This window comes from Babylonia areolata, chromosome 8, assembly GCF_041734735.1.
Source record: "Babylonia areolata isolate BAREFJ2019XMU chromosome 8, ASM4173473v1, whole genome shotgun sequence".
NCBI lineage: Eukaryota > Metazoa > Mollusca > Gastropoda > Neogastropoda > Buccinidae > Babylonia > Babylonia areolata.
The window spans coordinates 39,013,544-39,025,949 of record NC_134883.1 but is presented as its reverse complement, the minus strand read 5'-3'; the positions used below and the strand labels follow the sequence as shown (position 1 = coordinate 39,025,949).

General features: G+C 37.9%; 1 protein-coding gene across 15 annotated transcripts in view; it reads left to right on the top strand.

Moving 5' to 3' along the window:
- LOC143284784 (protein polybromo-1-like) overlaps window positions 1-12,406 on the top strand; it is a 71,667-nt gene that overhangs the window by 13,318 nt on the left and 45,943 nt on the right. For 12 of the 15 annotated variants that reach the window (XM_076591797.1, XM_076591798.1, XM_076591791.1 and 9 more), the window contains exons 8-15: window positions 297-388; window positions 920-1,162; window positions 1,385-1,454; window positions 2,513-2,611; window positions 3,331-3,384; window positions 4,318-4,368; window positions 10,584-10,748; window positions 11,786-11,917. In XM_076591797.1, the coding sequence (XP_076447912.1) occupies window positions 297-388; window positions 920-1,162; window positions 1,385-1,454; window positions 2,513-2,611; window positions 3,331-3,384; window positions 4,318-4,368; window positions 10,584-10,748; window positions 11,786-11,917 (906 nt within the window). The remainder of the gene's footprint in view (window positions 1-296; window positions 389-919; window positions 1,163-1,384; window positions 1,455-2,512; window positions 2,612-3,330; window positions 3,385-4,317; window positions 4,369-10,583; window positions 10,749-11,785; window positions 11,918-12,406) is intronic. The other 3 variants (XM_076591803.1, XM_076591790.1, XM_076591795.1) reach the window with 2 other exon arrangements.

Here is a 12,406-nt window from a genome sequence, read left to right as displayed (position 1 = left end):
ATTTAAAAAAAGAAAAAAAGAAAAAAAGTCTAGTATGGTAGGATGGAGGAGGCATCAGTTATATTTCTTATCAAACTAAAAGGAATTAGAACAAAATTATTTATAAACATAGATTTCTGTGGTTAAAAAGATTATCCTGCTGATTATTAATTGAGGTGCGAAGTTCTGCTATGTCAGATATCTTGAATCATTTTGCAGAACAGGTTTGTGTCTTTTGTTGTTGTTTTTCTTCACTTTATTTTTGTTATAAGGTTTGTCTATCATAATTCATTGACATGTGAATGACTGTCTTCCAGGATGCGGGGATGTTGAGGAGGATTGTGCAAGCTAAAAAACAGGAACTGGATTACAAGAGGACCGGCGTTACCAAGACCAGTGAAAGACTCCGGTATGTTGATAGATATTCTGAGAATGGTTTAGCACCTGGAATGAGAATGATACAGCAACAACAATACTAGACTTTATTTCTCACATCTGCTGTGAAGAAATGATCTCAGAATGATATGGCAACAGCAACACTGTATTTCTTACATCTGCTGTAATGAAATATTCTGATAATCCAAGCGCACCAGCAGCACCAGACTTATGTTTGTCACATCTACTGTTATTTGTTGTTTTTTTGTATTTATTTCTTGCATATTTGTGTATGTCTGAAAAATCTGTGGATAATTAATTATACGCTGTCTACCCATGTTTATTATTGAGATATGTTTGTGCTTGCCAGTGTTGTATGTTTCTGTATGGTGTATGTTCTGTTATTGATCAGACAAGTACCTTTACCCCATTCACTTATCTCCCCATTTCAGCTATGTGTACATAGATCTGTAGCTCCTCATATGTTTGTCTTTTTTTTTAGTTTGTATTCTGTTATAAGACTGCACAACTACCTTTACCCCTTTCACTTATCCCTCCATTCCAGCCAGCGTCTGTTGAACAGGTCGCGGGAACGCACTACGGTTCAGCGCTTGTCCGCTGTGTGTGCTGCTCTGAAGTACCAGTCTGAGGACGACGACACAGCATCCAGTCAGATGGAGTACGAGGGCGACTCAGACCTAGAGGATGAGGACTCTCCCTTCTGGGTGCTGTATCGCACCGTCAAGGACTACAAGACTCCTGAAGGGGATGATCTGTCACAGCCCTTCTGTAAACTGCCTAGCAAAAAGTGGGTGGAGATGGGTCATTGTGGTGTGTCTGGGTTTGTTCACTGTTAGGGTAGTGTCAGTTTAGGATTGGAATGTTTGTGGTTGTAAGATGCTGATGCTGTGTGTGTGTGTTGTGTGTGTGTGTGTGTGCATTTACAGGTGTGTGTGAGTGTGTGCGTGTGTGTGTGCACACATAAATGTTTGCATTAGACATCTTTCCATCTTTACAAACCTTGTTTCAGGTTTTACCCTGATTACTACCATGAAATCAAGAAGCCCATGTCTCTGTACAATGTTCGTAAAAAGATCAAGGTGAGTTTTCCCTGACGTCACTATTGTCAGTTTGCCCATCATTTGTCTTGTTGTAAGTGTATGTGTGTACAAGAGTGCATTTAATTGTGTTTGTCCATTTGTGTGTGTGTTTGTGCAAGTTTGAAAATCAAAGTTTGGAATGCAAAGGGGAGGGAAAAAGGGAGGAGTGCAGTCAAGGTTGTTGTTCTGGAAAAAGTTGAGGTTATGTTTTCACTGGATAATGTAAGTGATTAAAGAAAACAGAAAGCAGACTGAAAATTCATCTGCGAAATTGGAGGTTTAATTACGCATACTTAACCATGACCCACTAGTGCAGACTCTGGCAGGGGTCTGACATTCCTGTCCTGTGCAAACTACTATCCGCCTATGCAGAGAAAACGATAGTAGCTACAGCCGATAACCTCCCAGAAGTAGGTAACCTCCCCTGTGGCCCCCTGGCTAGTGCGCTCTTTTTCCGGCAGCCAAAGGATAAAAACAACAAAAAACATGAACCCTATTGAAATTAAAGGATCAGAGTTACAAGATAGCATAATACAAATAAGCTCATCAGCATGACAGAGCTGGATTTTGTATCCAGTCGATGTCAAGCATTTGATTGGTCATTTGGGAAAATATGGGGCAGCAGTGAAAGGTCAAAGTCATCATGGCATAATAGGTAAAGCTTGGACGTATCACGTGAAGCTTTGGTCTTGCATCCAGTATTCATCTGTGTACAATGATTGGCCTTTGTAAGAGTGAACACTCCTGAAATTCAAGATCAAATGTCAAAGTTCAAGGTTGTAATGTTACCCAGTAGATGCCAGTTGGCACTGTAGAGCAGAGGTCTTGCATCTGATGTGAAAAATCTTGGAACAATTGATTGGTTGAGGCTAAATTAAGAAACAAAAAAACCTGATTCATGAAACTGCCAAATCAGAAATATAAGATGTATAGTTTTGTTTGTAGACTGACATGAAAAAAGATGTACATGATCATAAGATACACATGCACATGCTCATATTTTGTTCTTTTCTTCATGAAGATGCATTGTTTAAGATCATGTTCTGTTGCTGTGACAGTCCAACCAGTATCAGACGCTGCGTGAGTGTGCCTGCGACATCAACCTCATCTTTGAGAATGCACGCAAATACAATCAGGATGAATCCAAGATTTATAAGGTAATTGTTGTTTTTGCTTCAGGGTTGTAATATGTATTGTAATGATGAAAATGTCCTAATTTACAGTGGAGATGGTTTTATTACTTAATCTTTTTCTTTCTGCCTTCACATGATGTTTATAAAACTGTTATGTGGGGGGTGGGAAGGCAGCAAAAAATTTGTCAGAATTTGTTCTGATGTTGGATACGGCTGTTTGGGATAAATTGGTAAACGTGGAAGGCGTTAAATTTTGTGTGTATATGTTATTGGTTTTTGTTGTTGTTGTTTGTTTTTTTATATAGGTCTGTCTTTTATCATATTTTGTTGATGGTCACTTTCAGAGCTGCTATAACATCTTTCAGTCCACAGTTAGAAGCTCATATTTTAGTCACAACTGATTTGAATGCAAAGGGGAGGGGAAAAGGAAGGACTGCAGTCAAGCTTGTTGTTCTGGATAAAGCTAAGATTATGTTTTCTCTGAATATTTTAAGAGATTAAAGAAAACAGAAGACAGTGACCAGAGTAGTAGCAACAACAATATAACAACAATTATGATAATATGATAATAATAAAATGATACTTAAATAGCACTCGACCCAGAAAACTGCTTTTGGTGCTTTACATAAAAAGCAAATAATAATAACACTAAATGATTAGATAAAAACAAATCTGTGAACAGAACCAACAGGTCCCAAAACATGTGAGTTGACAATAAAACTTTCTTCTCTCTCTTTTCACAGGATGCGTGCACACTGCAGAAGGTGCTGATTGACAAGAAACGTGAGATGGACAAGGTGAGCTGGTCATGATGTTAAGTTCCATGTGGAATGGAAGAAGGCATAACAAACTTTGTCAGGCTGGTTGGAAGTTGATCTGACCTGTAGGAGAGGTGGTTGACAGTGCTGTTAGTGTTTCCGTCTTCCCTCCTACCCCACACCTTTCCCCCCTGGCCCCTTTTTCACTCCAGTCAGAGAGCTGATGAAGGGTATAATCTTTTATTACATAGGTGGGAGTATTTTTGTATTATATGGATTTCAGTATTGGTATATTGACAATTTTTTTTCTCACATTTGTTTTACTTAGTTTCAGTATTATGACATGCATTTAAGTTAAAGTAGCTCCTGTACCCAGTCTACAGACTTTTCAGTATTACAGAAATGATCACTCCAACCCATGTTATTACCTGCCATATTTGCCACCTCTTCCTTCAAAGCATCTAGTTCGCACCACCTGACAAATTGTGTCATGCTGTCATCATTTTTTTAAGTCTGGTCTGGCATCAGTAGTTCTTCCCACCTCTAACATAATCTTATGAAATTTGTAGATAGGTTCCACAAAACTGTTTTATTATGAAGAATGCCACGAAAATAAACTTGATAAGTTTATAAAACTTAAAAGAGAAGAGAAAAACAAAACAAAAAAGTGTGTGAGGAGTATAATTTTTATTTCACATTATTTTGTTGACCATTTTGTTTTGCATTAATATGTGTTACTGTTTCTTTTTTTTTTTTTTGTGGTTCTTTCCATGTAACTTTATCTTGTTTTTGTCTTTTTTGGGGGGTGGGGGGATTGGACGGGGAGGGGGGGGGGGTAAAATTATTGAGCATTTGTATCTTGCAAAGAGGTGTAAGTGTGGTTTACATGAACAAGGGAAGAATAGGGGTTTCCCGTCCAAGGGAACGCATGCATGCATCACGAAATAGGCTGTTTATTGTTGTCACAATCAGGAAGGGGGCTTGGATGAGGCCCCACTGATTGTCTCACCTTTCCGCGACTCGGTGAGTTGTTCTCCCACCCGCCCCTTCACAGTTCATCCCAGTTCCTCCACTCACCCCTCCTTGTACTCTCTTAGCTGTATTTCATATCTTCTCTCTCATCCATTTTCCTGTTTCATACTTCTTTTTTTTTTTCAAACTCTTTTTTTCTTTCTTTCTTTCTTTCCTCCCTCCCTTAACCCTGTGAGCTTGCCCTGTACTCTTCTCAGCCAGTACCAGCTGCTTTGTGACCATGTGACATTAACTTGCCAGTGGCTTTGAAGTTGTGGAAGGTAGAATGAAGATAGGACTTTATAATCTCCACCCTTTACCAACAAGGTCCCGTTACCAAGATTCGAACCAGTGCTTTAACCACTCGGCTATTGGAAGTTGTTTATGATCTATTTTGCATTCGTAGATGATTTAGCAAACAGTGTGATAAAATTAAAAGATAGTATGTATGTTTGTAAATGTTCAACCACTCCAAATCGAACGATTTCATGTGAAATCTTTATGTTTAAACAGCCTTCATGTTTTTCATTGATGTATGAATTGTGTGCCAAAAGAAAAGAAAAAGATATTTTCTTTTATATATTGTTTATTACCATCCTTCATTGCAAGGAAGAAGCAAAAGAAAAAGGCTTTTGAAATTCATATGTACTGATTAGTAATAAGGTTTGGACTGACTTGTTTATTCGAGTAAAGTTCATGTAAACCTTTAGTCAGTCCTAGGAATCTTCTTGTGCATTGTATCTAACTAAAGGCATATTAGAAGAGGTGATTTGTACTGTAGAACAATTAATTTTTCGCCATAGGAAGATGCTTTGGTCTTTGGCTGATTAGTTTGGTTTTTGCTGAACAATTGAGACTAGAGAGAATGAGTAAAAGGGATTATTGTGTGGGTGCATGTGTGTCTGTGCATAATTCAACACTGGTTGATTTGTTGAACTTGAGTATGTAGGTGTGTATTTTTGGGGTAAGTGAATGGTTGTGTGTGTTTTAATGTGTGGTGATGTTCTTATCCTTCTGTCTCTTTTGAGTTTATCTTGGTGGACTAATTTTAACAAAACTGTATGCCTGAAAACTATTTTATAACACACACACACACACACACACACACACACACACACACACACAAAAATCATACTTACAAATATTAACATAGGACAATGGTACTAGTATCTAGCAATTTATGTTGAGAAATTAGTAACAGAGGATGCAAGCAAGCTACCTTTTTAATTTAGATACAGAGGACACAGATCTGCCGATCTACAAGCAAACTGCCTTTTTAGTTTAACAGAGGACTCAGATCTGCCTATCTACAAGCAAACTACCTTTTTAATTTAACAGAAGACACAAATCTGCCTTTCTTCATAATAAAGATGTAATTTATTCTGGTATGATAAATAGGTTTTATATCTGCCCCAAAGTGATCACATTTAAGTTTTAGAAAGGAGTTCAAGCTTGAGAAATGTGCTGGCAGCTGGAAAAGTAGTAACAGGATATTATACATGTATACTGATTATGATTTTAAAAGTGCCTAAATAATTGGTGACTAAACCTTTCATCGGTTATATTTGATTTCAGATTTCTTTTTGATTCATTAACATTGCTGAAGTAAGATGAATCTTTTTCATCTTAGTTACATATGGACAGATTTTATTTGACTTACACTCATGTTTTCAACATAAGTGGTCAAAGAAAATCTGTAAGAAGATAGGGAAATCTGTTGGGTTTTTTAAAGTATTGAATGCGACAAAAAAGATTGTGCCCTCATCATTGATTCTCACTGAATGAAGACCCTGGTGTTTTGTGTGTGTGTGTGTTCTGTGGTGTGGTGTGTGTTGTGTGTGTGCGTGAGAGAGGGAGAGAAAGAGACTGGGACCAGGCTGGGCTGAATCCTCTGACCAAATTAGATTTTCGTTTTTCCACAAAGATCCACTGCAGTCCTGGCTGAAAGCTTGCCAGGCATTTTGGAAGCATTGTGCTGTGTAGTTTTTAACATTAACATTTCTTCTGTTTATGTTTTAGGAAATAGCCTGTTCTATAACAGCAGTCACAATATATGCTTTAGAGTAGCTCTTAGACTAGAGTAGGGCCATTGTGGGACCAGTCCTACATTATGCTTTGTCTTAGACTGGGTTTATTTTGAGCCCAGGTCTATTCAGTACAGACGATGATTGTTGGAGATAAGGTGTGTTTTGTTTTAATGAAATTCACAGTTGTGTGCTTCAATGTGCTCAGTCTGGTGCACATGTCTGCTTAGTACTTTTGTGACAGCCCTTATGCAGGGCACTTTTTACTGGAACCTGTTTACTCAACGTAAATATAAGTAAAATCAGGTATATTCAAAATTCAAATGCAAGCTGCCTTACTATAAAGCTCCTCCAGTACAATGTTTACACTTTTAACATCTTACTCACATTCTTCTTTATTGTCCATCTCCTCTTATCACCAAAGCTAGTGGTTTGCTGTGCTGTGCTGTGCTGTGCAGTTCTCTGTGTGTGTGTGTGTGTGTGTGTGTGTGTGTGTGTGTGTGTGTGTGTGTGTTCTGTAACTATTGACTGGTTGTGGCTCCTTCGCTTTGTTGTACATAATGCCTGATTTCTTTTCTTTCATTTGTTATCTTCAATTCTGTGGTTTTCAAAGTGTACATCAGCTTATTATTTCCTAACTCAGAATAAATCTCAGTCATCTCACTGAGTTGGAAAGAATAGGACAGGAATGGGCTGGAGCTATATATATTTTGTTTATGACAGTTGCCCTTGTGATGTGTATGATAGTCATGTCTGACTATGACCATCAGAACAGCAGAGGAGGCAGCTGCTGTCCTGACTAGGCTACAATTTGGTTATGGTGGAGAGCATCTTGGCCATGACACATCCCCACTCTCACGGCCAGAGGGCTTTAGGACAGTTAGTGCTGGGATGGTTCCAAAAGGTCAACTAATCCTGAAAGCTACAGCACCAAGCAGTGCAACCTTGCCTCCCAGTTTAAGAGTCATAGTCCCTCCCTCACAAAGACTAAGCTTTAATTGAAATCCCATTGCAGTGCAGAAGCCATGTATTATGCAGTTCTCACTTTGCTGCTGGCCCACCTAAGGTATCTCTGATATAAACTGAGTGTTGAGCCCTTGCAAAATGTCATGGATACCACAGGCGTAAAAGCCCATGAAGCAGTTCATCAAGGGTTTGTTACACATTTCCCATCCTCTTGTGTTTGTATACCAACCTCTTCCTTGATGACTTGGTGACTACATGAGAACCATGTAGTACTGTTTGGTTTTGAAATTTGAAAGAATCTGTTAGTTGTTTTTTTTCTTGGAAATGTTCAGTTAGTCTGTTTTGTTTACATTAACATGAGTTAAATGAAAAAACTGGTTGATAGACTGCACACTGAGAGGAAACCTGAAAACAGACATACATAGAAAATGTGATCTGTTCACCCTTTGACTTTAATTCACTTTTCCCCCCCGTATATTGTTCTTGGCAAGTAAACTACGCATTAAAAAACAATAACCAAGTTAATACCCCACACCCCCACGCCCTAGCCCCGTCAAATAAAAGATTCAGACAGGTCGTTCGTTAGTGACATGTTTGTTATATCAACGTGCCAATATGAATATGATCAGCTTGTGGTATTTGGTCATCGAGTGATGACTCGCACTAAAACCACATTGCTGATACTGCCGTTCATTTCCTTGTGGTCATCATGAAATTGACACCATAATGCTGAGAAAAAAACATAGCAGTGTTTTTCCATAAAAGTACCAAAGAGAAGAAGCAAGGGAACAGAACCTCAATTCCACATACTGCTGTGAGCTGAGTATTCATGAATGAAATTTGGGAAACTGTGTGGAGTTCCTTTCTCTGAATCTTTGTCACTTACCAAAGCTGTCTTCTTTCAAAACAAATTTAACAAGAGAGGCAAGGCCTGCAAGACTCACTTGTGATACACTTTAAAAAAAAATCCAAGCTTTTTATGTATTGAGTATAATGCATTTACTGTTATATTTATATTTTTTATATTCTCTAAACTTGGCACTTTGATCTGATATTCGACCCAACAAAAGATCTGTCATTATTATCATTTTTTGTTCAAACAGGAACTTCTTTTGCTAAGCATGGAAGTTTTGTTTATTGCAAACGTTTTGGTGCAGACAGTAAAACAAGGGAAATTACTCTGCTGGGGGACTTAGTTTGCTTTGAACTGATCTTTCTCATCTTAAACATTACATTTTGAAATTATACTCAAAACATAAAAAGCTTGGATTTTTTTTTAAAAAGTGCATCACAAGTGAGTCTTGAGGGCCTTGCCTCTCTTGTTTCAAAATGTAATGTTTAAGATGAGAAAGATCAGTTTAAAGCAAATTAAGTCCCCTCGCATTAATTAGAGTAATTTCCCTTTTTTACTATCTGCACCAAAACGTTTGCAAAATAAATCAAACTTCCATGCTTAGCAAAAGAAGTTCCTGTTTGAACAAAAAATGATAATAATGACTGCTCTTGTTGTTGGGTCGAATATCAGATCAAAGTGCCAAGTTTAGAGAATACAAAAAATATGAATACAACAGTAAATGCATTATACTCAATACATAAAAAGCTTGGATTTTTTTTATGAATACAACAGTAAATGCAGTTAGCATATAATTAGGCTTCATTTTTTTTTTTTTTTTTTTTTTGTGCCCATCCCAGAGGTGCAATATTGTTTTAAACAAAATGACTGGAAAGAACTGAATTTTTCCTATTTTTATGCCTAATTTGGTGTCGAGAAAATGTCAATGTTAAAGTTTACCACGGACACACAGACACACACACACACACACACACACAGACAACCGAACACCGGGTTAAAACATAGACTCACTTTGTTTACACAAGCGAGTCAAAAACCCATCTGATCAAACAGACCTTTGGGTGTGGTGAAGCATTGCTGTTTGTCTTCAGTTTTCCTCTTCATACCAGCCTTTACTGAAATCATCATATGGTGTGTGTGTGTGCCTGAAGGTGGGTGTTCAGTGTTTGTGTAGGTGAGTGTGTGTGTATGCACTCTGTGTGCGCGCATGCGTGTGTATACATGTGTAGGGCATATTTTGTGTTTTGTGCATGTGCGTGCGTGCGTGCATGTGTGTGTGTGTGTGTGTGTGTGTGTGTCTGCAATTTGTAGTATTGTATTGGTGTATATATATATATATATATACACATATATGTGTTATTTTTTTCATGTGCAGAGGTATGTTAAAATGGACTGTTGTGTTTGTATTGTTTCCTGTGAGGCGCTTGGAGCCCTGTATAAGGGGAGTTTGCACCATATAAGTACTGTCTTTTATCATTGTTGTTATTGTTATTATCATTATATACTTTTCAGGATACTGGGAATACTGGGAAATACATTCTGGCAATTTTGACATTTACTGCCATTTTGTAATGTCGTTAAGGCCAGAGTTGGTACCAAAAAATGGTGTTTTCAAGTCAAAATAGTTTTGTTTCAGATGCTTGTTTATAGCTAGATGTATGTGGCCACATAGATAATTCTTTAGATACTAAATATACAGTGGAACTATATGTATATACATATATTTATGCAGAATATTATTTCAGCAGCACTATTGATAAATGGGTCAGTAGGATACCTACTTCATTTGATTGTTTTAACATTCAAATATAAAATGAGTATAAATAAATCCAGTATTTAATTCTTCAGTGGATGGATACCAAGGTTTTTTGCAGTAGATTATATTATGTTTGTCTGTGTTTTGATTGATATGTGAAACAATTTGCTACTGCCATAAAAAAAGATGAGATCATATCATTAAATCATTTATTTCTTGCCTTCAGGCAGGACAGTTCACAGAGCATGATGATTTACACACATTCCCACTGAGCTCCTTGCACATGATCTACTGTGACAGCAGCTTCATCAGTTCCCCTGCCCTTCCATCAGTTCATAAGCTATAGCATGGATCAGTTCATCAACATTTTGTAGATCATCGAACGGGCAAATGAGATTTCAGCTCTTGGAAAATTACAAGGTGCGGGGACATGATTTGGTGAGTAAGGGACATGAGGAAAGCAGCTCTGATGCAGTCTCTGAGTCATATTCAAACTAGATGGTTCAGATGGTTCACCTTGGGTTCAGCTCAGTGGTATATCAGATTCATGATGACTACATTTATCTGTGGATTGTTTCTGCATGGTGACATTTCAGTACAGTGGAGTGTTGTTCATTAACGTTTTCAGAAGGATGGTCGTGAAGACGAAGATATTGTGCCCAGTGTGATTCCCAAGAGCAAAGGGCGGAAGTCTGATCCTGACCTGAAGAAGAAAACTCCCAAGAAAGGCCCAGACGATGGGGGCCTGAAGAAGCGTCTTCAGATTCTATACAAGACTGCATACGACTACACGGTAATGTGCTCTGATGATTCTTGTACTCACTCTCGCTCTTTCTCTCTCCATGTCTCTCTCTTTCAGGTTGCCTTGCAGAAGAAAGTGCCTTTTCTGTACTGGGGTGCAGTACTTAAAGTTGTAAAGAAAAACTGTTGGAAAAAAAAGTAAATGTAAAACATTGTTATGAAAATATAATTAAAAGAAGCAACAAAAGTTCTTTGCAACTAAACAGATATTTAAATGACTTCTCTTCTGAGTCCTTAATTATATCGCTTGTCCTTTTTTTTTTAGAACTTCATTTTTCAGCTTATAATTTTTCCAGAAAAGGTTTCTACCCATTCCTCTAGTTGGAGGTCATTCCCAACTTCACACGATATCATTATTTGTTTTGGTTCAAGTAAATTTGTGAACACTTACACACCAGCTGATTTACAGAGGAGATAGCTGGATTAGACACTCCCACTGGATTAGAAGCTGGATTAGACACTCCCACTGGATGAGACACTCACACACACTATCTGTTACAGAGGAGATTGCTGGATTAACACATTAGTGTTGTTGACAGATAACAGGATATGAATGGATTAACAGTAATAACATCTGTCAATTTTTCTGACTTAAGATTTGCCATCCGTCTGTCTGTCTCTTCCCACCCCCAGCACCCTCACACATACTCCTTTGGTATTTGTTACTGCTGTTGAACTTGAAGTCTTCATGTTGTCTGAGTGCTTATGGGTGGGGTGGGTGTTTGTGTATGTATTTATGTGTCTGTGTTGTGTGCACGCATATTCACATGTACGTAAGTGTTCTGTGTGTGTGTGTAGTGTATATTTTGTGCTTTTTTATATGATTGTTCATATTGACAATTTTTAGTATGGTCTTTGTGAATACAGATATATATGTTGTTGTTTTTGCCCTTCTGTTGTATGTCTTCACTTGCTGCTGCATGCTGTCATGCATTATTGAATATGTATTGATCTATGTGAGGTGATTAGAGCCCATTTAATGGAGAGTTTGTGCCATATAAGTACTATAGATTATTATAATCAAAACAGGATGCGAATGGCCGTTTGTTGCGCACTATCTTCATGGGGTTGCCGTCCCGAAAGGACTACCCAGACTACTACCAAGTGATCATGGAGCCCATCGACATGACCATGATTGAGGCCAAGATCAAGGCAGACAAGGTTAGCCCACTGCTTGAGGGAGAGTTTGTGAATGTTGTGTGGAAAACGAATATACTTGTAAGTGAATGTTTTTAAGCTGTGAATGTTCAGTGCAAAATCAGTACACTTGCAAGCAAATGTTTTTATGGTTTGAATTCACAGTGCAAAATGAATATACTTGCAAGCAAACAGTTTTTAACTGTGAATGTTGAGTGGAATATGAATATCAGTAGTTACTGGTCCAATGACCCTCCCAGGACAAAGGGGCAGTGTGTGGTGGATTTCTGAACAGGAAGCCTCCAGTTCTACCGGTCATTGGCAGTGCCTGGGTTTACGTGAAAGTTTTCCAGGTCCACTCAAGGAAGTTATCTGTTCCTCTTTTTCACTGACGTCCCCTTGAACTGTTATTATTATTATATAAATTTTTCTTTTGTGGGCTTATAGTTGACTTCATCAAGTTTTTGCGCCTTATACATATTGTTATTAGTAGTAGTAGTTCTTTTTTAATGT